Raw genomic sequence first — 26,118 nt, 5'->3', positions numbered from 1 at the left:
GGACTCAGACCCAAACTGCAGTCAAAGGGAAGCCACCTGACCACCACCTCGTTCTTCCTCCGTCGGCAGAAACCCCAATAACCCAGAGGCTCCGGCTGGAACCCCTCCGAGAGGCCGCGGTCAGTCAGGGCTCCGGCCGCCGCACTGGGGCCAGGGGCTACTGCCGCACCCCTACCGGCCCTGCCTCCCACAGGGCAGCGGTGCCGCCGCCCCGGTTACCTCAGGGCCGGCTCCCTCCCACCCCGCCCCGAGGTGAGGACCCGCCGTTTTCCCGCCCGGCGCCGCCAGGAGGGAGTTTCTCCTCAGCGCGGGCAGGTGTGGCCGTTCCGCCGCCCGCCCCGTCTGGGCCGCCTCGCTCCAGCGCGGGAGCGCGGGCACCCGGGCCGGAGCGCGGCTGCCGCTTCCCGCCTCAGCAGCCTCCCCTCGCCGGGCGTCACCGCGAGCAACAGGTCTGTGCCCCCTCCTCCCGCTGCCGCTGTGCGCTAGTGTGTCAGGCGAACAAAGGGGCTGAGCGCGGCCCCGCGCCCCCTCCACACAGCGGCCGCCCGGCCTCCTCCGCCAGCCTGGCCCCTGCGCTTCAGCCATTTGCGTCGCCTGGCATCGCACCGCCGCGCCCCCCCGCCCTCCCCCCCCCCCGCTTCTCCTTCCCGGCTTCCCCCGCCAGCTCCCGCTCCGGTGGCCGAGCAGCGGGGCCGCTGCGCTACCGGCAGCGAGGCGGGGCGGAGGGAGCTTCCCCACAGCAATGAGGGGCTCGCCGGCCGTCGCCGAAAGGTAAGCCCCTGCCCCCCGCCCTGCCGGGAGGGGAGCGCAGAGGCGGCGCGGTGGCGGGCCGGGAGGGGGGGGTCGGGCCCCGGGACATGCCCGATCGCCCGCCCGGGCCGCCGCCGCGGAGCCTCCGGGGGGGTCGGTGCCGGTGTCTGCCCATAGCTGAGGTAAAAACCGCGCCGCGGTGGCTGTGTGTGTGTGTGTGAGTCTGGAGCACCGTCAGGTTGAATCGCGCTTTTCTCTTCCCTCAGTCCCCCTTAATCCTCCCGCCCTGGGCAGGAGGAAGGCCGGGCATATCCCCATATCCCTTCTCCATATGTCGCAGAGGAGCCAAACCTGATGCCTACGTATTTTGTTTTAATCCTGCTGACCTATTAAAAATCTAAACGACTCTTTACCCTAACGTTTAGGGATGTGTAACTGCAGCAGATTGCTTCCCGCTATAAATTCTATATGGCGTGCTTCCCCATCCTACTAAAAGCACGAGTGGTGCAAGCCCTGGGTGCACACAGGCGAGTACGATTTTGCAGGGTGGAAGATGCCTGAAGAAAAGTCCTACTGAATTTTGTTTGTCTGAAGTGGGTAGGTTTTTATATCTGGTCCTTTAAAGCAACAAAAAGCCAGCTCCCAAACCCAGACTTACACACAGCACAGAAAATGATAGTATTAAATCCTATAGCCAACTTTTTTTACCCATTGAGGAAGAATAAACCCTCTAGAAATAATATTCTGTAAAGCTTTTCCATAGCAATTAAACTGAACGATAGAAAACTAGAACAAAAAGGTAGAAAAAAAAGTAGGGCAATAAAAAATGGGATGGCAATAAAATAGAACAGTCCATTTATATGATCTGGGAAGCTAAATAGCTCCTGTTTTTCTAAGACTTAACCATCTGTCTCCCAAAAAGGAATTAAATGGAATGTTTATGGAAAATACTAATTAAATTGTCACTAGTATTGACAAAGCAATATTTACTCCCCAGTTTTACTCTGGCCCATCCTGTCTGTTCTGCATTCTCCTCTTCCCAGGGCCCATCACACAGCATTTATTCACTCTTTAATTAGGACATCCAGTTCATGCCAATGGGATCCTCTGGTCATCCACTGTTAATGGGACTGTCTGATGAGAACCTGCCAAAGAGCTGAGGACTAGTCCTTTGCCTGTCCCACCTCCCCCCCACTCTGCAGGGACTCACTCTTGTCAGTAGTGGCACTGAAGTCAATGGTGACACACTTAGGAACTAGAGTTTTCAGGACTGCACCTTGATAATATCGAAAGACTGAAATCTGTAATAGCTTCCTTTCTTCTATGAATGCTTTACTTGCATCACTTTTCAGTGTAACAAATAGTCCAGATAGGTGGACAGATCTGAAATGTCAATAAATATTAGAGCACCATTACTTGGCAGGAACATTCAATGAAAGCCATTAACTGGCTTTACTATAGTAAAGCAGGATTATAGTATTTAGGGCTGGCCTAGGTTACCGTAGAGACAGTGATGTGGTTAGATGACTGGATCCAGATCCTACTTACTGGGGGTTTCAGCATTCTGTAGAATCCTGTTGCAAGAGGATATTAGGGGCAGCTGGGTGCTAAAGAAGGGTATAATAAAACATAAAGGGAAATCCTGCCATTTCTTTAAAGTAGATTTGTTTTTCTTTTTTTTTTTTTTTTGTTTTTTTTTTTTTTGCTTGTGAGATCCTGCATGGATTTTTCAGGGATTTTGCTGTTTATTCCTACTAAGATTCTGCAGCATTGCAGTTAGGAGGCTGCTGCTTTCCTGTGAACAGAGGCTGAGAAGTCATTTTATACCCCTTCACATCCCTGGAAATACCCATTTAAAAAATGAGCTCATTTTCATTGTGTTTGATCTCATTAGCCTTCTTGGGACATGACATTTTTATGTCTGCTGTTTTACTTTTCAATGGAATTGTCATCATCTGCTCTTTCTGCTTCTTTTTTGGTCTCAGGTTTTTTTTTTTTTGTCAGAGAACAGGCGTGATTAGTTCCTTTCATTGAAGAATTACTTTATAGCAGTTCAAGATTTGACAACCAGTTAAACCTGATCTATGACTGAGCTGTCACTGAGCGGGAGGGGACCCTGAACCTGCTTATTCCTTAGCCTGGGCCTTACATTCCTGCTAGCTTCCTTGTGCCAGGACTTGTAACCACGTAACAATACAGTGAATGGATAGAGATTTTGCTTTCCTCCTGCAGTTAATTAAGCAAACACTCAGTTTACGTATGTAGATGTTGGCATTATGAGTGGGACTAGTCTTGTGACCAGAGCATTTAAGTCTCCATGTAACTCTTTCCAGGATTGGGACCATACATGCTGTGTTTTCCTTAGACAGTGTTGACAATTCTGTAGCCTTTTTTCTGTCATCCTAAAATGCTCCTCGGATACTAACTGGAAGTTTTGGCTTTGAAAGAATTACAGGACTGGGTCAGTATTGTATATGGGTGATTGAGTGTTAATGCAAAAAAGAGCTGGCTAGGTCCTTTGTTCTGCAACTGCACATTTGGTACTTTCCAGTTTCTTATACCTCATCAGTAAGGATGGCAGGAGTTCATGATCAGTTAAGTCAGTTTATTTAACGCAAAATAAGCTGAAAAAAAAATCCAGCAGTTTTACAGACTTTGCGTTTCCCTCTTGTGTGTCAGGGGGAAAAGAAAGATGTGTCACATAAATTCTTTTCAGGTGCGATGTTTCACGAGGTGCCATTGCTGTGCCTCTGGCTAAAACAGATGGGTTGACAGCCTTTTTTAATTCACTCGGAAATGTGCCAGAAACCACAACCTTTCCACACAAATCCACGTAAGTTGGACAAGCAGCTTCCATGCTGTTATGTTGTCTGTCACAACATGATTTTCATTAATTAATAGTATTGAAGTTACTTTACACATACAAATTCACAGATTAGCACAAGCTGGCTGTTGTTTTTCTGGACACTGATTCTTCCAGGAGTATTTAAGGAACAGAGTAAGCTTTGCATGTGGATCTCTTAACTGTTGGAAGGCTCCTGGACTTCTGAATCATTTCAGACTATCAACCTGTCAAAAATATGCAATTTTTTATTTATTTTTTTTTTTCTTAGGCAGTTCTGCTTTCTTCTCTCCCTCTTTTGTAAGTGGATTGGAAGAACAGGCGCTGAGCTCTGGAGATAAAACTATTATTTCTGCAACTCATCTTTTAAAGTATTAAGAAGTAAGAACCAAAAGCCAACCCTTTGCTAAGGGAATGGCATGCAAGCAACAAATGTTCTGATTCCATCAGTCAAGGCAAATCTCTTCATGGGAGAGCTCTCCTCATACCATGTAACTTGCTTTCATCTCCCCTTTACTGCAACTCCCTGTGTTGCCTCAGTTAGAAAAAAAGGCTACTGTATGCATATGTATGTACAGTTGTGGTGGGTTGACCCTGGCTGGATGCCAGGTACCCACCAAAGCCACTCTATCACTTCCCTCCTCAGCTGGGCAGGGGAGAAAAAAATACAACAAAAGGCTCATGGGTGAAGTTAAGGGCAGGGAGATCACTCAGCAATTACAGTCACAGGCAAAACAGACTCGACTTGGGAAAATTAATTTAATTTGTTACCGATCAAATCAGAGTAGGATAATGAGAAATAAACCCAAAACTTAAAATCACCTTCCCTGCACCCCTTCCTTCCTGGGCTTAACTTTGTTCCCCATTTCTCTACCTCCTCCCTCTGTGCAGCGCAGGGGAATGGGGGTTGCAGTCTGTTCATCCCATATTGTTTCTGCTGCTCTTTCCCCTGCAGGGGGGGGACTCCTCACACTCTTCCCCTGCTCCACCATGGGGTCCTTCCCATGGGAGGCAGTTCTTCACAAACTTCTCCAACGTGAGTCCTTCCCATAGGCACAGACTGCTCCGGTGTGGGTCCCTTCCACAGGGTTTAGTCCTTCAGGCACAGGCTGCTCCAGCATGGGTCCCCTGGGCAGTCACAAGCCCTGCCAGCAAACCTGCTCCAGCCTGGGCTCCTCTGTCTCCACGGGTCCACAGGTCCTGCCAGGAGCCTGCTCCAGTGTAGGCTTCCCACAGGTCACAGCCTCCTTTGGACACATCCACCTGCTCTGGCATGGGGTCCTCCATGGGCTGCAGGTGGATATCTGCTCCGCCATGGACCTCCATGACTGCAGGGGGACAGCGCCTGCCTCATCATGGTCTTCGCCACAGGCTGCAGGAGAATCTCTGCTCCAGTGCCTGGAGCACCTCCTGCACCTCCTTCTGCACTGACCTGGGTGTCTGCAGAGTTGTTCTCACATATTCTCACTCCTATCTTCAGATGCAGTTTGCTGTACAGATATTTTTTCCCCTTCTTAAATATATCACATGCCATGGAAGTAGGCAGTCCACAGACATATTTCTTATTTAATAATAACTGATAATAGAGTCCTGAAGGAGTTTGGTTTTCACAGCAGATGCAGAAACAGTAAAGTAAATGTCATTTGAGTGTATTGCTTTGTGAGCTTTGGAGTTAGTGCCATGTATCCTAAGAAGTTTTACGCTGTGATATAGGAAAAGGAAGGCAAAGACTGTTATGTGCATTCATACGATAAAATTCACTGGTGCAATACCACTCATTCTCTGTGACAGAAGACCAGAAGGCCTTTATGGTGGGCAACAGAGTTGCAAGGACCTATTAGATTGTTAGTCCAATGAATGCCTGGACAGTGTTCCTACCAAGAGATTTTGCAGTGGTACGGGGAAATAAATGCTTCTATTGCACCTCCAAAATCAGGTATCTTTTCAGCGGTACAGTGGCTGAAAAGCCTCAATATCTGCTTTGAGGAGATTTTATTGATGTATATTTAAAACCTCTCTCTAGCCAGAAGCAAAACTTCAGACTTAAGATTGAAACATCAAAATCAAAACGGTCAATTACCACACAAGATCCCTGATTCTGTGCTTCCTCTCCCATCTCCCAAATCACAACCATAAAACCAAACACCTCTCCGCCTCACATCCTGATTTGAAGATCTTAATTCTTACTCCAGGTCCTGACTCTATTTAGCTCTGCCCAGGTTGCAGAGTGCAAGAATAGCACTGTGACTGTTGCACATGATGTAGATTTAACTGTGTGCATTAATAAGCCTTTATCCTGTAGCACTTGAAAAGGAAGGCACATGTTTGAATCATAGGTTAGTCAGCCATACTACAATCTTTACTTCTTCTCTGTGTCAGGAAATCCAAAAGCAGATGGGACTGTCCTGAGGTAGCTGTGATCACCGTCACCCTTCATGATTGTGCTGCCAGTCTGTATGTCTCTTCAGAAAAAGCATGGATAATTTTGGGAAAACAGAATGCTGCCAAGTCAGCAGATAGAAAAGTGTAGAAGACAAAAAAAGTGAAGTCCAAAGTGAAAAGCAGCATGTATATTTCTTCAAGGTATCCAGGATGATTGATTTGACACCTGATTTTCCATCAAGGTCATTGGCCAAAACAGAGAAACCATATAGATCTGAGATGGATGATTGGAGAAGAACAATGCTTTGAACTTAATTCAGCCAGAAATTATTGGTTTGGTACAGAAGTAAAATTCTTTGGCCTGTTCTTGCAGGAATAAGATTAGATAAACAGACAGTCTTTTCTGTCCCTTTCAGTCTTTCAGTCATCTGAATTGTTACCTTTCTGCTCTGTGAAATGGAAAAAAAATATATTGTGAGAGATACTGAATTGCTTCCACTAAAGTCTAAATGTAAAAGTTGAGTATAGTCAGAGAAATCAGTGCAGCCAGAAGGCCTTTGCCTGAACACCCAGGCTCAGCATATGAAATTCACATTACAGCAAAAAGTGGTACGCATCCAATGCAGAAAGTGTCAGGCCATGGAAATGGGAGTATATTAATAGAAGCCTATTTTACTTCTGTCTCAGAATGGCCAGCAACTGTTACCTTTTAGTAATGTAAACTGCATGCATTACACTGGATTTTCTCCTCTTCACCTGTTCAGTTCCAATGACTACATGGAGTTGCCTCATAGTTTCTTATGCTTTCAGTTACATAGTTGCTGCTAAAAACATTCCCATTGTTTGGTGAAATCTGTGCTGACAGCCTACAGGTATTTCTGATAGTAAAGTCTTGCCGCAGAAGTACCTATGACTCTAGCATGTGTTTCTGATTTGAGATCAGCAAGTGTTTTTCAATCCTAGCACAAGCTGGAATGGCTTGGATCTCCAGGCAGTATAACTGAGCCCTGCCCCACCAAAGGCAATAGGAAGAAGTACAGAAAGTTCCCTTGTGTCAGGGAATGGGACCTAGGATTCTTCTTTCTCTCCCTGAATAACATTTTTTTGTTTGTTTCTTTGAAAAATAATGCAGCTTTAGTCTGAAGGAGAGTAACCTGCCTTGCATAGTCTTGATGATTTGGGCACTCAGTTGACATGTGAGGGTTTTTAATCTTGTCAGGCAAAGGAAGGAACAGTGGAAAGTTTCCCATGGGGCTTGGTCAGAGCTCTAACCATTGTGGAGAAAGGCGAAGTAGCAGCAACAGTCAGTACTGCTGTCTTTTAAAATAATGTAGGTTTATTTTAGAGATGAAGCTGGGCTAAGGCACCCAAAGCAAGAACTACCACCTCCTGACTGCACAAGTTCATCACCACAGTCTTTGGTATTTTATTACTGGCTAGGCCTTGGTAGCTCTTTTACACTGTTTTTTATGGATCCCGTTCAATTGACATCTAACTGTACTCACATAATATGTATGGGTACAGAACCAGTCCATATGTTCCAGATTCCGTTCCAGGACCTCAGACACAGAGTATGTGTCTTTGCCCTTGCAGGAGAACTGGGAGGTACATGTGACCCATAGATAATTTCTGTGTAGGAATATGGCTTCATGTCTCTCCACCTTGGCCTAGTTTCCATGAAATAATAAATAAAAGAAGTCAGACTCCCATGAGTCACCTAATAGTTCACAGTTATAGGCCAAACAGCAAACCCTACCAACAGTGCTTCTGCCATGGCAGAGAGAAGTCTGTGCAAGCTAATTCTTTTCTTTCTTTCAGATTAGGGCTGTTACACTGGCGGGTTTTTTTGCTATCTGATCTGGCAGTCTTGGGTCTTATATCTCTGTTGCATTGCCATCTGCCAGATAAAACTGCCCTCAAAGTCAGCCTTTGCCATGTTTAGCACTGCAGCACGTCTCTCCATCTTTGAATCCAGTCCAAAGTCAGTGTAGAGATAATGTCTGCAGAAACCTGGAACTATTTTGTAAATCTTAACTAGATGCAATGTAACTTTCAACTATGGCTAGATTGACTATAAACTTCAGTTTGAAAAAGTATCTGGGTGAAGAAACAATGTACGATATCCAAAAATGAGAATGGTGCCATTCACCATGTATCTGAAGGACCTCTGCCTTTCTAAGCATCGCTTACTTAATTTGTCAAGAAATCAGTGAGCCTGTTCAGTCTTTAAAAGTAGGGTTTTTTTCTCTTAAGTACCTGATCTAGTTTTTCTGGAGAAAGAAGTGTTTTCATTATTCCCTCCTTCAGAAGTTTTCCTTTCTTTTCCTAGGCATAAATCTCAGAAGGGTGGAACTTTGTTGGCTTTCCTTTGAAGTCTATTGTTACTTACCAAATTCGGTCTTTCTGAAGCACCATGGTGACATACTTTGGCAGATATCTGGTGCTTTGGGCTCTTTAATCCGCATGTCCTTTTCATAATGATATTAAAAGCAAAATCCAGTTTTATCTTAAAGCAAGGAATTTAATTTCTTCCAAATACATTGGCCCATCTTCTTTATTATAAATGCAGTATGTAGCAGGTGTGTTGCAAGAATGTGGCACATTCATGGGGATCAAGTGCTCTTCTGGAACGCAAAACCAAGCCTGACTCCTGTCTGAGGAAATCTGCTGGCTTGCTTGACTTGTCTTCTCTGTGGATATTCTCCTCCTCCTCCTCCTAAAGGAGGAGAATGCAAACATTGCCAAAGTGTTCTCAGAGATTTTGAACATGTTTGCAATTATTTATTTGTCAACAACACAGTTAAATGCTGAAAAGCTTTTCTGCAGTCAACATTACAGCAGTTAACCACACTAAGACTCAAATGAGGCTTTTAATTATCACAGGCTGATGCTTTGCTTGATGTGAGTACTCCTAGTGTATGGCAATTTCCAGAATTTAAGGTCGGAAAGGATCACTAAATCAGCTAGTCTGCTTCTGTCAAATTTCATTCCTCCTGGACTCCCAAGTGCCTTCCAGCAAGTCACACCCTCCTGGTTTCCTTTATCACATCAGAATAAGGGTCTTCCCATGTCAGATCAAATGTCTGCCTAGCCCAGCATCCTGCCTCCCACATGAACCATAATCCATATTCGAAGAAGTGTGTAGCAGGGTAAAAATATTTATTTCCCCATGGGATACTACTTTATCTATGAATATTAATACTTTGACCATTTTCCAGCTCTGGATCCTCCTAAGCTGGATGCAGTTTTAGTGTTTAATATGTATTTAGTCACCTTCAATAGGTTTCCCTTCCTTGAGCCTATTCTTTACTCTCCCCATCAATGAATGTAAACTTCCAGTATCCACACTATGCTCCCGCCCACTCCCCCACCCCTCCACCCCCCCACCCCCAGTGCATAGTGTAAATATTTTGGTTTGTTTATGCTTCCACCCCTTGATTTGTTTAGGGCTTTCACCACCAAGAATTTTCATGTGCCTACACTTATGCACAGTCATCAAGTCGCACAACAAACATACCAGGCCCTGAAGAAGTGTCAGCACTGCATTTCTCAGGCTGACTAAGGCTTGCTCTACCTGTTCTCCAAGCTACTAGCACAAGCCACTTTCTCTCCAAAGCCATGGAAGTGTGGCTGTGAGATGATGCCTAAGCAAGGTATCACGTTCTTGCCTGGGACTTGGCTCGAGACTGGCATACACTGCGTGAAGACAGAGTAGGCTCGTGTGCGGTTGCAGATGCTGTTGCAAGTCTCTCACTGAAGTGTTTTTCTATAGCTCTTAAATAATTTGGTACTTTTCTCTGTCCTCCCAAATCTTTAAATACTACTTCCAAAATGTAACATGCATCCATCCATCCATCATGTTCCATTGCAAACCTACTAATGCTATGGATGGCAAGTAACCTTTTCCCTACTGTTATTCCTTTTTTTCCAGTATACGTATTCAAGGACTGCATTCATCCTTTCAGCTGCAGCACTGTGGTGGTATCTTACGTACAGCTGTTCATCTAAGGTAGTGTTAGCCGTGTCCAGTTATGATGAAAGTAACCAAACTTCAATTCATCACAGACGTGATCTCACCTTATATCTAGAACTGTATTTAGGAGGCCATGTCTAGAACTAGTAACAATTCTCCATAAAAATTTTTGTTACATTCAGCAATGCAGTGCTGTCCCATTGTCTCCTGATCTGTATTCCATTAGTGATGGAGACATCACATCAGCCCTGAAATTTTCCCCGAAGGTATTGTAATCACTCAAAACCTTGTTTCTGACTGTTCTTCTCTTGTTAGACTTTCTTTCTTCTAAGAGATATTGGAGAGGAATTGCACTTAACATTTGCTAGATTTTGCTTTTGTGGGAGTGTTATCGGTGTGGGAACTCCTGAGAGAGACTGCTCTGCCCTAACTACTTCTGAAGAGTCTGAACTGGAAGGAACTCAAAGAGATAGTTTCCTTTCTAGCGAACATTTGTCTCTATGGATATCACTGTTGAGAAACCTTTTCTCTGGCCATGATGACTGTTTAGAACTTGTATATTTTAGTTTAGATTTGCTAGCTATAATATTGATTTCATCAGGCTTTTGATAATATTTTTATTATTACTTACTTCCTCTCTCTTTCTCCCTGCCCAGACACACACAGACTTTTCTTCCTCTGAGTTTCTGATGAGAAACTGCTGCCCACATGTTTCTTGTGTGGTCTAATCATAAGCTGCATATCTTAAATGTTTATTTTTCTTTATGTTTGTATGAAATTTTTGCAATTATGAGATAAAAACATTCATACCTCCATTACATGTTGTGATAAATTGCAGCATCCTGGGACATCACAAGGAAGCTGCGTAGGCAACTTGAGTGTGGATGCAGTACTACAAAAAGACATATATCCAGTAGGCAGGGCAAGACACTGGGACTGTGGTAGCCCAGATTTTGGGCACTCCTAATGTTAAAAAAGGGAAAGCAAATTTAGAAAAGGGGACAAAAATCTATTCTTTCTCCAATTTTTCTTGAGGTAAGACATGAAAAAATTCTTTTCTTTTTACAAGCAGGAGGTTAATCAAGTGGTTAAGATCTAGAGTTTAAATCTGTAATAGGATGCAAGAATTCAAGTGCTCCAGGCCTTTTCAGAGAAATGGCATCTCTGTGCTCCAGATATTTTCCCCAGCTACGAAGAGACCATTTTCCCCCCCTAGGTTTCACATATCTGCTCAATAAGCAGGAGAGTAAGAGACCATTTTTATAAATATGCACTTGACTCTGCCCTCCGGAAGATTTTGCCTTCTGGGCTGAGCCAAATGTCTTCACATTGGCCAGTTCTACTTTCAACAGTCATCTTTTAGTTTTTAAAATAAACACAAGGCATGTTTTCCCTCTTTTGATGATCCTGCCTCTTTGGATTCCTTAATCATCTCAATCAGATGACGCCCCTATCCTGAGGGAATTCTCTACTGAGGTAAAATTTGGCAGTGCTGATTTTTACAAAAGCATTTCCTGGACTAAGGTGAAGCAGAACAGCATTCTGTCAGTTCTGAACTGGTGTAGTGTCTCTTGGGGAGGATAGCCTGCTTATGTAAATTAGAGTTGCTTATGATAGGGAAAGCACTGCTTTTATTTACCCTGGGACTGAGTCAGAGCAGTTTCCATTTGTGAACTGGAGAGCAGTAACCCAATTCCTCCCACATGTGCATATTCCCCAGAGAAAGTGGGTCTTGCTACAGGACAGGGTTTGGGTCAAAGGTTTTTGGCACTGCACAAAAAAAAATAGAGAACAATGAAAAACAAGCATTTAATTGGATTTTATCAGAACTGCCAAATGAATGTAGTGCCAGGAAACTTTACCTGCAGCCCTTCATTGCAATTCCTCTGTCAGAAAAAGCTACGCCTTATCTGTGCTGTTACTTGAGCAATGTCTTATAGCGTCTGAGGTTGGGGCTACACATCCAGGATATTGTAAGTGTGTAATTGCCAAGTCTGTAAATACAGTTCATGTTTGTTGGCAGTTCCTCTGTCCATGAACATTACATCATTTCTAGACCAAACCCATGATAATGAAAACAGTTTCAGTCCAAGTAATTCAGCTTCTGCCTTAAAAGTCCCCAGTATAAAAGGTGACATCAGTCTACAGATGCCATGTACTCTAAACAGCTTGCTTCCTTTTCCAGTACCTATCCTGTTCATGAGTTTTGGAAAAAAGTGCTAAAACCAAGGTTGTTTTAAGCCAAACAAGATTGTTAGGAGCTCACATCCTTTTGAATCAGCATGGCTATCAAGTGTCTTTTCTCTTTCTGTAATTTTTGAATGTTCTCTGTCACCAAACAGCAAAACAACTTTTTGATCACTGTTGATAAGAAAAGAATGGAAGAGTTCGGTATTATATTTTCATCACCTCCTTTCAGCTTCTTCCTGTTTTATACTAAATCCATGACCTTTTAATTCAGGTAGGTCATGTTGCTCAATAATGGGAAGGTTCCACAACTTCTCTCAATTGTTTTTTCAGCTTAATTTTTGTGTAATTTCTATACTTTGTTTTCAGCTAGACAGAAGTGGTGAGATTGCTGGAGCAGTCATTGCTCTGTCCTTGACAAAGTCCTCCAGACTCTTGTTCAGCTTTTCTAAGTCTTCAGCTTCCCTGTTAAGAGTTCCTTGTTGTCTAAATTGCATGTGATACTTTGATTCAAGTTCTCATGCTCAGCATTAATTTCAACATATTCTTGGTAATTAGTTTTAAATATACCAGAAGATAATTTTCTTCAGAATTCTGCTGCTTGCCATTAGCAAGCTGTACCATCAGTCCTTCCTCCGTGTGGTTCCTCAAGAGGATGTTAACCCAGATGTTTGTTAGGACTGTGCTGGGTGGCAGCTTCTTTCTCAGTAACCTTTCAGTGTCAAGTCAGAATTCTAAGCCAAGCAGGTATCTGAGTATGGGAAAAGGTATGATTACTGTGCTTGAGGAGGATCTCACCCTTTTAATTTGCATTAGTTGAGAAAGTTGAAAAGATCAGTTTTTCTGGATGCTGTTTTTAACAACTTTGAATATTCTAATTGGTTATTTTCCTTTGAGACATGATGCAGGAAATACATTTCACCATATGGCGATATTATTGGTATTAGTTACTGTTTTTGACTTCTCACTTTTAGTCACCCACACTTATTTTTGGTGGCATTCTCTTTCATTCGTCCTTTATAGTTTCACTTGAAAAATCAAACAGAAGACCGAGAGCTTGAAACTATTTGAAGCTACTCATTCCTCCTTGTAGAGGGGGAACATAAGTAGAAGTGAGCAGTGAGGTATGTTTGGATCCAGGACAGATCATAAAGTTGGGAGAATTTGAGGAAAGTCTATTAGCACCCTTTGGGATACTCATGTTTGAGGAGGTCAAGCTATCCAGAACTCCAGTGAGATAAGGGTTGAATCTTGGGGCACTCCACCCAGGAAAGAGACAAAAAATGTTTCAATTACTTATATTACAAATGAGGTACTGGTAGCAATTTTCATAATATAACAGTGCATCACAGGTTGACATTGTAGGTGTTTCTTTAACCATCTCCATTTGACCTTTGTAATTTTGCCAGTGTCGGCCACAGTAGCTGCTCTTAAACAAAGCTGATGATCAGGGCTCTGGAGGGCCTGGAGCAGAAAGTATATTAATCTCAATGTCTACAGCATAATAAATTGGAATAAAAAATGGTTACATAGTGAATTCAGTACTGTGAAGACTTACTGAAAAACAAAATTACATCGACAGGGTTGCTGCCCAGTTGAAATTAATCATGAATCAGTGTGTTTTCCAGAGACACACTGAGTGTACACACAGATCGCTGCATTCTCCTTGTCTTGTTAAAGCTGTGGAAAAGTCAGTAAAGCATAACCTACCGAGTTTGGGTCTGGACCCCAGGAAATTTGCCACTTAAGCTATCCAAAGTTCATAAAAAGTCATAGAAAGTTTCTAAGTGCCAGATTTCTGAACACCCAGATGAGAAAGACAGTTTGTGAAATCTACTCATTCTCGTAAGTTTTCAAATGCTGTTGAAACCTTGTTACAGTCTCAAAGGCTCAAATATCCAGAAATCAAACCTCTGTATTGATTTATTGTGTAACTGAATGTGATCAAATGTAGTAGAAAGTCCTTCACGGGCAAGTGCACAAGGTAAAAACTTCTAAGAGAAGACTGATACTATCATTTAAGTGAAGTTTGCTTGCACAAGTATAGGCTTCTGGTTTTCATGTCTGTCAGGAGTTTCCAGACAATGTCACCTACCAATTATGCTTTCACTAAAAAAAAAAAAAAAAGTTAGATTTTCCTAATATTAATTTAATAGGGTAAATTAATCATCTCTACTGAAAAGAAGTCACAAGGTATATTTTACATAGAAATGAGTGTTCCTTGAGGACTGTGAAAAAACTGCCAATGGGGATTTTAATGGAAATTAATAACCTTCTTAAAAATAGAATCACAGCCGCAGATACTTATTAAATGGAATTAAGTATGTTTGGGCAATTTTCATGCATCGTTCATCAAAACTTAAACCAAGCCTGGGAAATCCATAAACAAACATGAGACAAACAAACAGCACTTTGCTAAATTCTAAAAACTACATTTGTGAAATGAAGATACAACTGTGTGGTGATTGTGCTGACAGGGACTAACCTACTTACAGACATGCCCTGTAGCCTGCCATTTTCCCAGAAGAAACTTCATGTTCTAATTATCTATTGTGATTTTTGCTCGCTTCTACTTTTTATTAACAGAAGCCATGAATCTTTCAGTCATGAACCAGGCCCTATGAAGCCTGATTTACATCTTGCTAATGCATTACAGCTACATGTGCTGTTACATACATGTTGGATTGCTTTTCTCTTAGCAACAAAAAAAAATCCTTTGATGTGTTTTGTAAACACACACATGTAGAATCTATTTGCATACTTCTGGTGACTTTGGGATACTATAGATACCCCATTAAAGGAAACATAACTAATCATCCCAAACTTCTGAGTGAACTCAGGAGATACCGATTTTTAAACTAACTGAATTGTTACTTTTTCTTTTAAACAGGAGGAATGCCTATGAGGAGCAGTGATAGGAAGAAACCTTCATGAAGGTCATGTAAAGGAAAACTTGGCTAGCAGGGCATCTCCTTCCAGAAGAGATTGCAACCACTACCTTCCACTGAAGTAGTTGCACAAGGTGAATAAATCATGATAGTACTCCGAAGTATCTGCCTTTAAAGGACATTGTTCCTCACCGCCCAGCATAGCGTAGGGGCCAGTTGTCATGAGAAGGATGCAGTGTGTGCAAAACGCCTAGAATTTTTGCACAGCAACAGGAAAACCAGAATTGCTTTTCAGGCTGCTGAGGCGCTCATCGGGGCGATCCCCCCACCAGGAAGAGGTCAGGTTTTCGGGGGGTAAGCTAGTGCAGTTAGCCCCGGGTAGCGGGAGGCAGCAGAGCCGCAGGGTGGATCCCCCAGAGAAAGGAGAAGCGCGGTTTGAGCCCCGGAAACCAGCGGCAGCCCCGCCTGCGGGAACGGCGGCTCTGAGTATCGAGGCGGAGAAGCGGGGTGGGGGAGCCGGCAGGGGGGAGCGGGGCCCGGCCGCGCGAAGCTGAGCGCTCTCCGCTCTCCCCCGCAGGTGATGGCCGCTCCGCCGCGGCCGGCAGCCCTCCGCACGGGCGCAGCGCGGCGCCGGCGCAGCTAGCGCGGCTCCATGGAGGGCAGCGGCGCGGCCGAGGAGGAGGAGAGCGGGGTTGGGCACGGCGCCCCGCCGCCGCCACCGCCGCCCACCCCGGCCGCCCCCTGCGGCTTCAGCTCCTCCCTCTGCTTCAGCGCCTCCGCAGCCGAGCCGCAGCCGCCCGCTGCTGGCGGCCGGGTGGTGGAGAGCCAGTGGGAGATCAACAACGCCACCTGCCAGCCAGAGGAGGAGGAAGAGGAGGCGGTGGGGACACGGGACCGGCCGGCGGAGGAGCCCGACCTAGTGATCGAGGTGTCGGGGCGTCGCATCCGGGCGCACAAGTCGGTGCTGGCGGCCAAGAGCGACTACTTTCGTGCCCGCGCCTCACGGGACGTCCTGCGGGTGAAAGGGGTGAGCTACGGGGCACTGCGGCTCCTTATCGACTACGTGTACACAGCCCGCATGGGCGAGGTGCGGCATGACAACCTGGCCGAGGTGGTGAGCGGCGCCCGCGTCCTCCAGATGCCTTGTGCGCTGCACTGTGCTGCCGAGGCCATGCGCGCCCAGCTCCGCCTCAACAACTGCTACCAGCTCCTCTGCCTGGCCAAGAAGCAGCGGCTGGCAGAGCTGCGGGAGGCCGCCTACCGCTTCATGAGTGACCACTACCTGGAGGTGCTGCGGGAGCCCAGTGTCTATGGCCGCCTCAGTGGCACTGAGCGGGACCTCATTCTGCAGCGACGCGTGGAGGCCGGCCGACCTTGCTTGCTGGTGGCCGAGGTTAGTGATGCCTTCGAGCGGCTGGGTGGTGGCAGCCGGCCACAGAGCCGCGAGAGCAGCCGGCCGCAGAGCCCCTCCTCTGTGGTGTCACTGGAGGAGAGTGGCTCCCTTATCCACTGCTACCAGGAGGCCAGCGGTGAGTGGAGAGTGCTCACACGCCTGCCTGAGGAGGCCAATGCCAAGGGCTGTGCCATGTGCGTCCTCCACAACTACCTCTTCCTAGCAGGGGGCATAGTGGCGGGGCCAGCAGGCGGTGAGCCCCGGGCCCGTCTTTCTGACAAGGTCTTTTGCTACAACCCCCTCACCGACACCTGGAGCCAGGTGCGGCCCCTGGCTCAGCCCCGCTCACAGCTCAAGCTGCTGGCCCTGGATGGTTACCTCTATGCTGTGGGGGGCGAGTGCCTATTCACCGTGGAGAGGTATGACCCACGGGCTGACCGCTGGAGCCCTGTGGCACCCCTGCCCAAGGGTGCTTTTGCTGTGGCTCATGAGGCCACCACCTGCAATGGAGAGATCTATGTGTCAGGAGGCTCTCTCTTCTACCGCCTGCTCAAATATGACCCCAAGCGTGACGAGTGGCAGGAGTGCCCTTACAACAGCAGCCGACGGCGCTCTGCTGACATGGTGGCCTTCAAGAGCTTCATCTACCGCTTTGATGTGAGCAGTGGCCGTGGTGGGGAGCAGGGCCCAGGTGGTGGGACTGCAGGCGGTGTCGAAGTTTTCCGGTACAACACTGTGGCCAAGCGCTGGAGCCAGTGTGCCAGCCTGCGGCCCAGTGGTGGCCCCATCCAGCCCTTCCGCTGTGCCCCCTTGGGCAACACCATCTACTGTGTCAACCGGACCGGCACCCTCCGCTTCAGCCTAGCCCAGGACGGTGAGGTGGAAGCGGATGGTGGGCTCAAGGGCACCTTTGATGGGGAGCTTCTTAAAGCTCCCTTGGATGCCAAGGGTGTCCTCCTACCCTTCGTGCTCACCTTGCCTGAGAGGCTGGACAAAGCAGGGGACCAGGAGGGCTCCCTCCCCCTGTGAAGTGGCTAGCCTGGCTCTGGCTTCCCAAGTGGCAAGCTGGGTTGCAGCTGTGGGGGACCCACAAACTTCCATCTGCAGAGGGAACCCTCTTTGACAGGTCTGCAGAGAGAAGGGACTCCCTCTTTCCTCCTCTCTGCTCCCAAGATGTTGAGCTGGAGTTGCTTGGTTGTAACTCTTCCTGTGTTTGCTGTGCTCTATGTGAAAAGCCAAGCACATGAAAGGAAAAGCTGCTATAAAGGATAATCTCCGGATAATGTTTGTGCCAATTCCCAATCTGGGGAAAACTTTTTTACACCTGGATTTCTAAACAAATTCCTGACAACAGTGTCATAATGGGACAGTTGGTGTTGGTCGCGTGTTTACATGTAGCTGCAATCTGGGCTGGAGCCTTTTCTGCCATTTGTTTTCTTTCTCTCTGGGATGATACTGAGGGATAAACACTGCTGGCAATGTAGCTTGGGTGCATTTGTTTTTATGTTAAACTAACTATTTCCTGTGTTAGAAAAATATAGGAAGAACTTCTCCATCACAGCCTTTCATTTCTCGTGCAATAGATAGTTTAAGGAAGATGTGGCACTGTGTGGTCCCAGGAATTTCAACCACAAATGATTTAACAGATAGCAGACTTAAAGTTTTGAGTAACACAAATGTGTGCCACATGTTTCTATTTGGAATATAAAAAAAAAAAAAAAAGAAAGAAAAAAAGGCACATAACCTTTTTAAAATGTGGCATATTATAGCAGATATGAAATGTTGATATGTTCTTTATTTGAAAAAGGCAATGATTTCTGTATAAAAAGACATCATTTTATTACCTTTTTTAACAGATATTCTAAATTATAACAAAAATGAACTGAAGCTGTTCAGACTGCAACCGATTGACATGACCATGTATGCCACTAGAGTTGGGAAAGTATTTTGTACTTCAGCTGCTCTTTAACTGCAAGTCAAGGAAGATCAACATAAACCAAATGTAAATTCTCTGAAACTGACTGCAAACAGTTTAAATGTTTCACTGTATGTTCAGTAACCTCTGACAAGAGACTTTTCCAACTTAGTGCAAGACCATCAGAGGAGGCCATAGAAAACAGGAATGTGCTACACATGTTGATTATACTGTGCACTAGCATGATGTTATTTCCCTATCCTTTGGTTGAGAGACTGCTTTATTTATTTCAATCTAATGATTGCTGTAATCAATAAGTCCTTGCTAATTGCAGTACATGCTGGTGACATATGTTGTCATTGGGATTCTGAACTGCCCAAAAGGTCTGTTTGTGTGGCAGCATCCTAATGAGAGACAACCATACAAAGCTTCTTCCTGCCCGTGGAAAGCTGGAGCATACTTTTTGTCATGTTACTCTGAACTGGAAAAGTGTAATCCATCTACGCAGACAGGCTGTGTTGAAAAGGGCACATGCATTTATTTTATACATTTTATATATATATAAAAAATCAATAGGCAAGGCAAATGTTTTAGCTTTATGGTAAATCACGGAGAAACCCTTTCTGAAAAAGATAGCCAGTGTTTTTGCTATTGGTAATTCAGCCTGGAACTGTGTGGACTGTGGAAGGGAATAGTTTATACTCAAAGCTCTAGTATAGATTCATATTTTAGAAATATCTTACATCAAAGAAAGCAGATCTTTTTATGTTTTATTAAGATGTTTCTGTTAAACAGGACATTAGCATTCTTATACATTATTGCTAGTTCCAAAGGAAGGCAGCAGGCTCTGTCCTAAGAGACACCATCTACACAAAATAGAATAGTGAGTTTATAGATATTTTTTTCCTTCACTTTCATGTTGGGTTTGTTGTTTTGGGGGGGGGGGGGGGGTCTCCTTTTCTCCATCTGTCTTGCACAGGGTTTTAATGCAGCTGATCTGGTTAGCCATCCTGTAGAAAACAGTGGTCCAGCCCTGAAAGTTCTTAGCCAAGTGAACCAATTCCCTAGTGAGCTAATTAAAGCATCAGCCAGGTAGCAGCTGTAGGCCTGCAGAGTGTGATGCTTATCTTAGTGTCAGTACAGGTTGGTGTGGTGGAATTTAATACCACAGATGGCATATTTGTTAATGATTCACAAAGAAATTTATTTTTTTCACTGAATGATGGACTTAATTCTCAGACAAGAATCCTTGGAAATGTTGACTCTACGTTAAAGTACAGCATTGTAGCTTAAGCAGGAAAGAAAAATTATGTTACCTTCAGCATTATTTTTACTAACCGTAGAAAGTATTTCAAGCTGTGTAGTGAAACACTTAGGTGTATACTTAAACTAAAGACATAAGCACTAAGCCAGATTTTGAACTAGTAGAGTCACCAGGAACACACAAGGAAATGTCTGTTTTATCTTACAATAAAATACTTTTTCATAGTTCAAAGTATTAAGTAGTATAGTTTTTATACCATGGCATAGTGAGGAATCAAGCCAGCTTTTGCATTCCTATTAATTAAGCATTAATTAAGAATTTTCATTCCTGCTAATGCATGAAAATGCTTCTAAATGAGTTTTGGGAAGTCTCCATGGTTTAAGCTATGAAAAAAGGCCACAGACTTTCAGGAAAGAATGAAACATATCCTTTCTTTCAAAATTTGTTGCTGTACACCACAAAGAAATACATTTGGAAATAATCTTTACAGTAATAAGTGTTCTGTGAACCTGCAGTGGTTTGTATTTTGCTAGCTCCTATTGTAAGAGAAGGCTGAATCAAATGCTTACCTGCTTTCACTGTTTACACAGTGTAAATGAGGGCAAAATCTGGTCTTCATTAGTAGCTGTCTGTCAAACCTGTTTCTTTTGTACACCTCTTTGCCTAATCACAGCCTGATGATTGGCAAGAGAGGCATGTTTCTAGCCAGATTTCCTACTCTGTGGCCTGTTTCCTCCCTGGTACGCCTGAGGCAGGTTTGCTGAGAGCTGTTTTTTTCCCCCAGTTATATCTTCAACGTATCCAAAAAAACCCCTGTTAAATGTGGGTATTAAACCCAGAATTTTGGTATGCTTCTGAACACCAAAATTGTCATCCCAGAACTCTCCAGTTTAACTTAACTGTCCCTTTGACATGTGGAGGTGCTGAGCAGTTCCCCTCCACCCATTCACCTCTGAGCAGTTACAAACCTATGTAGCTACTGCCTCAACTCCTTTGAAACCAGATGATGCAATACACAGAAGCCACTGGTGTAAATATGGTTTTGTGGTACAAACTAAAGGGGCAGGCCACTCTCAAATTGTGTTTGCATATGTTTTGCTTTTAAAACAGCTATTTTATCTATTAGCCTGAAGGCTGCTGTATTTGCATGGGAATGTGGAGATACTGTTCGTTTTCTTAGCCTTCAAGGATTCAGTCTGCATCTCTGGCTGCCTGACTGGCAATGGATTGAAGGACCTCTTGGAGCTAATCCCTGATGTCTAAATATTTGTGTATTTTGTATTATACATTATTTGTCTAAAAATCTCAGAAATTATCCAGGTAGGTGAATTCAAACCCTCATCCTCACTAAGTGATCTGAGACTAGCTGGAGAGACATAGTTCTCTCTGCTGTCTTACTTCTCCATGAATCTCACAGTCCCCTTCTCCCACTTTTAATAGGATGTGCAGGAGATAATTTTTCTTCTTCTTTCTCTCTAAGAGTAATCCTGTTTTCAAGGTCATCTGCTAGAGGATGTTGGCTTGAATTCCCTTAAGCTGAGTAAGGACTGAACTCAGGCCTCCCGCTTCATGTGTGTGTGTTCTGAAATCTAGATGACTGTTTAGAAGAAGAGTATCGGGACCACGTCCTGCAGCTCTTTTTCAGGAATGAACCTCATGCAAATCCTTCCAAAAGCACACGCGGGCTCCTGCACACTGCGTTCTGGGTAGATTCCAGGTTCCAGCTCCTGGATGGGTAATCCAGGACACGTTTAGTGCATGTTGGTGCAATTGGGCAAGTTTTCTTCTGTGGAATGCTTTTCCAGACAGGCTTTGTGTTTCGGGTTGCCAGTGTGAGATGAGGGACTCCGTGCACTGTACTGGGAGGCCAAGCACATAATTCAGATTCTTCTCAGGGGTGACGCCTTGGTAGAGAGGCATTGCAGTGCCTAATATGCAAATGCCTAAAGCCTTCATTGCATCTAAAACTAAATCCCTGCTTCAGTAAAGAAACAAGCCTTCTTAGTAAATGCTAATAATAGATGGAACCTTACTATTTCAATCTATTAACTGGTTCCATAAAAGAAATCTTAATTGCAGCAAAGACTTGTGTACAAATTGTGTTTACACTTGGAAACTAAGTCAAAGAAATAATTGGCAAAAGAATAACCCTACTTGATCAAAACAGGCACCGTTAAGCAACATGGGAAGGATGCTAATCATAGTCTGTTAATGAATAAAATTGTGCAGTAGCAGATGTAAATTCTGTCCACAAAAAAAATAATTTGTAAATAAGTACCTGGTAAAATTTGAAGTGGTAAAAGAATAAATTATTCACATGAAAGCTGTAATTCTCCTGTGCTGTTTGATTGGCTCTCAGAGTGTTGTATCCTGTTCTTTGCTATTCATGAGTGGCCTATTGCTTTTTCCTGCATTACGGTGTCCATTCCATTGACAGCTCCATAGATGTGTTACCCTTCATTATCACAAAGCTTAACAGTGGTGCTGGGGTGATTTGCTTTGTGTCTAGACTGACATGTAGTACTTTCTACCTGAATGAACCCAGAAGACTTAGACAGAATTGTATCTTTGGGCCTTTTTTTTTCAGTGGCATTGCTCCTGGGAAACTTAAGAAAGCACAGGAAGGAGAAATTCTTTTTTTTTGTCTGGGATTATTCTGTGCATCAGATTCATGCTGGATTTAACAGAACATCTCTGTGTAGCTATTACCAGTATGAGCCTGAGTACTATTGTAGCAATGTATGTTTTTAAGAATATTTACTGCCTCAACTCCTACTCTGAGATAATTTAATGCTTTTGTAGTAATAGTTCCACACATTTAGTAATTACTGCTACTAGAAGCAGAGATTGACACAAAAGCTCAGTAAAATTGTGCACTCAATAGATAATCACACACCTTTCATTTGTTTTGGCCTACTGAATGCTGAGAGCTGCTGGAGTGAACCCATCAGTATTAGGAATCAGCAGGTGTGCTGGTTTTGGCTGGGATAGAGTTAATTTTCATCATAGTAGCTAGTATGGGGTAGGTTTTGGATTTGTGACCAAAAGTGTTGATAATGCAGGGATGTGTTCGGTACTGCTGAGCAGCGCTTGCACAGAGCCAAGGCCTTTTCTGCCTCTCACCCCACCCCACCAGCCAGCAGGCTGGGGGTGCACAAGGAGCTGGGAGGGGGCACAGCCGGGACAGCCGACCCCAACTGACCCCAGGGATATCCCAGACCACATGGCGTCATGCTCAGCATATAGATCTGGGGGAAGGAGGAAGGGCGGGGGGGAACATTCAGAGTGATGGTGTTTGTCTTCCCAAGTAACCATTACATGTGATGCAGCCCTGCTTCCCTGGGGATGGCTGAACACCTGCCTGCTGACGGGAAGTGGTGAATGAATACCTTGTTTTGCTTTGCTTGTGTGTGCAGCTTTTTCTTTACCTATTAAACTGCCTTTCTCTCAACCGTGAGTTTCCTTACTTTTACCCTTCTGATTCTCTCCCCTATCCCACCATGGGGGAGTGAGCAGGTGGCTGGGCAGCGCTTAGTTGCTGGCTGGTGTTAAACTATGACAGCAGGCTATTTTGAAATTACAGAATGGGAAGAAATGGGAGTGTGAGGCAGAGGGATAGGAAACAAAAGAACTGGGAGTCAAAAATACCTACTATATATCCAGGTGAACCAAAACAAATAGCAGGGAAGAGAAACCAGCGTTGGTAATTGAGGCAGTGATGACTACAGCACCAATTTTTTTCAAATATTTCTTAAACAGCCCAAATTTTTACCAGTTACATTGTCAGTCTTACCATTTTGCACCTGCAATACATTTTAAACAACCACAGCGTTTAATAAGCTACTTTCTTGCAGGAGTCTCGTGCTTTGCTTTTAAGTCTTACTGGATAAACTTTGGGCAAATTTGTGAAATTCTGAAATAGCAATGTTGATGCTGCCACTTACAACAGATTAACTAATGCAAATGCTTTAGACAGTGTTCACAATTCATGTGTAACTGATGTATTAACAGTTCCATTTTTGAAGTATATATAGGTAAAGCTTTTTATGTACTCCAACTTATGTTGTAATAAAATACATACAAAAAGCTTATGCTGCCCCTTAGGGATTTCTGGGTAATTGGTGTTTTTTGGTTGTCATCCATCCAATCAGTAAACAATATGATATTTGTTTTTATAAAGCAAAGATAAAATTATATGGATTATCACAAAGGTAAAATGTTTAGGAAATGTTTCTAAGGCTAAGCAAAAGGGAATATTTTCATTTCACAGTGCCCAGGGTATTAGGAACATGAAATATTCTGCAGTGAAAGCACTTCCCTAACAGGAGATTAGCATAAGCTTCAATTCAGACAGTTAGTTTTATTTCCCTTTTTTTTCCCCCTTGTCAGCACGTTGAAGTACATTATTTATTTATAAAAGTTACATGTAGATTTTCCCAGGATACTCTCCTATCTTACATCACACGTCAGGTTTTTGGCTGGAGTAGATTTACAGCAATGCAAGTAAAAGCAGAATGAAACACAACTTGAATTTCATACTTTGTCTCCTACTTATTTTCTCATCAGAGAGTTTCCTTGAAATGAAGTCATATAAGCTGTTTGAAAACTCCAAGGTTAATAGGGAGACTAGGTGGGGTTGGACTTGGTGTCATTTCCATTATTTCTTTAGTTGCCCAATAGGCAAGGTCTACCTCTTCCAGCTTTCTTACATTTTCTTCAGAACAGCCAAATTCTGCTACTTGTTAAACCAGGGTAAACCTGGAATAACTCAACTAAACCTCTTGGATTGCCAGAAAAATTATTCCATTCAGCCCCAGAGTTTTCAGTCTGTTGTAATTTACTAGGGACCTTCCTTGGGAAAGAGAAAGAAAAGCTCTGATAGAATAAGACTCAGGCAATCACTAACTTCAATGTGTGGTGGTTTGGGTTTGGTTTTTTTTTTAATTTTACTAGAACATAAACTTTTTAACTCTGCCATTTTTCTCTATTCTGTAAAGTAGGTATTGGGGAGCTTAGTGCAAATGAAACTTTGTCTCAGGTATATATACTCCTGCTTGACTCATTGAACATTTTGCACCTACATCTCTCCGTGCTGGGGCCCCAGGCTCAAGCTTCAGGTGTATCCACAGTCTGGTAAATGATGTAGCTGGGTCCAATAATTTGTGCCATGTCACAGGATTAATTTTCCAGTTCTGAAACCCTGAAACCACCAGTTGTAGCACAAAGGATTCAGGTTCCAAAGTCTTCTTGATTTGGATACTGAGGACCCCCTGTTATCATCTCTTTCCAGGTACAGTGCATGTTTTTATCATCACTTGTGTCCATGTATTGGACTTCAAAAATTACAAAAGATTGTGTATGAAAACATCTGGAGGCAGATGGTATTGACTTGTACTCCCCTGAAGGCACAGAAGTCTTGCTGGAAAGCTAAATCTGCTTCAATTCTTAGACTGCACAAGCAGGGAAGTCAGGTATACCTGGGAACTCCCATGTCATACCGAGTAATTATCAAGTGCACAAAATAACCATGTCACCAAACATGAGTTTACAGCCTACGGACAGATGTACCCCTTCTGGGTGGGTTCAAAGGTAGCTCAAATGAGTAACTATTAATACTGGAACTGTGCCTAGAAACAAACCCCGTTCCTGTTCCAGGGGTGTGTTGTCTAGGCATCTGTAAACAGAAGAGAAAGAATTCATAGTCTAAGTAAAACTATGTGGCTAAAAGTAGGTCAGGAGAGCAATAGGTACTTATTACTCAGCTGTGGCAGTACCTGCAGGCTTCCTTCTGAAAGGAGTGTGAAGAGCATCTGCATCTCATAAATATTACCGGGAGCAACCATTAGTGAGGAAGCTCAGCTGTGGAAGGAAGGAATCATGGCCTGACACAGCAGTGACACCTGCTTGGCAGGTCGCTCCAGCAGCAAGCAGCAACAGAAAGGAGCTGAGGGAGTATCCTCTGAATGACAGCTGTCTTGGTAAGAAGTCCTTGGGAATGAGAGAGGAAGCAATATATATATATATATGTGCCTGGTGGCCTCGTGCCGAGCCCTTCGTTGCTGTGCTCTCTCTGGCACACCGGTTCTTGATGAAGTGCCCAGTGAGCAGCTTATGCACGGAGAGTTTTGAAGGTGATGTCTTTCTCTCCTCCCCCTTTTTATTTCCTGTGTCTTTATTCTTTCTATTTTTCTCCTTTTACTTTTTTATCATGTCATCTTCTCCCTCCCACCCATCCTTTTTGTTTTGTTTTGTTCTTTGCAGGTTGCATATATTTCTCTCTCTTCTTGAATGTTCCAAGAGTTCATACAGGGGGTCTGTGAATATGTAAAAATTACCTGCTGGAAACCAATGAAACTCCTTTTCCTTTCCTCAGAAGGCAGACTTTCCTTCCCTACCCTGCGATTTTTTTCCCTTAATAAATCCCTGAGTTTCTAGATGAAGTGGGGAAGACTTAATCCTTCTTCTTGGCAGAATGATATGATAAACCACAAGCTGTTTGCTTCCTAAGGAAATGAAGTTGTGAG

The 26,118-nt window shown here is 44.0% G+C and overlaps 1 protein-coding gene across 3 annotated transcripts; it reads left to right on the top strand.

Annotated features, from left to right (window-relative positions):
* The first annotated feature begins 317 nt into the window (after window positions 1–317).
* On the top strand, window positions 318–21,917 carry KBTBD11 (kelch repeat and BTB domain containing 11). 3 transcript variants are annotated; one of them, XM_040598667.1, is made up of 3 exons: window positions 318–449; window positions 15,025–15,156; window positions 15,600–21,917. In XM_040598667.1, exon 3 carries the CDS (start codon window positions 15,675–15,677, stop codon window positions 17,442–17,444), a length of 1,770 nt encoding a protein of 589 aa, XP_040454601.1. In that variant the 5' UTR covers window positions 318–449; window positions 15,025–15,156; window positions 15,600–15,674; the 3' UTR covers window positions 17,445–21,917. The 3 variants fall into 3 exon arrangements, with proteins under 3 accessions (XP_040454601.1, XP_040454600.1, XP_040454602.1); XM_040598666.1 differs by lacking the exon at window positions 318–449 and adding an exon at window positions 474–771; XM_040598668.1 differs by lacking the exon at window positions 318–449 and adding an exon at window positions 792–932.
* The last annotated feature ends 4,201 nt before the right edge of the window (window positions 21,918–26,118 follow it).

Source organism: Falco naumanni, chromosome 6 (assembly GCF_017639655.2).
Source record: "Falco naumanni isolate bFalNau1 chromosome 6, bFalNau1.pat, whole genome shotgun sequence".
Lineage (NCBI taxonomy): Eukaryota > Metazoa > Chordata > Aves > Falconiformes > Falconidae > Falco > Falco naumanni.
This window is presented reverse-complemented; position numbering and strand designations above follow the sequence as displayed.

Excerpts from the sequence above, each read along its gene's own strand:
- KBTBD11 (XM_040598667.1), top strand. The coding sequence starts at position 15,675 with ATGGAGGGCAGCGGCGCGGCCGAGGAGGAGGAGAGCGGGGTTGGGCAC.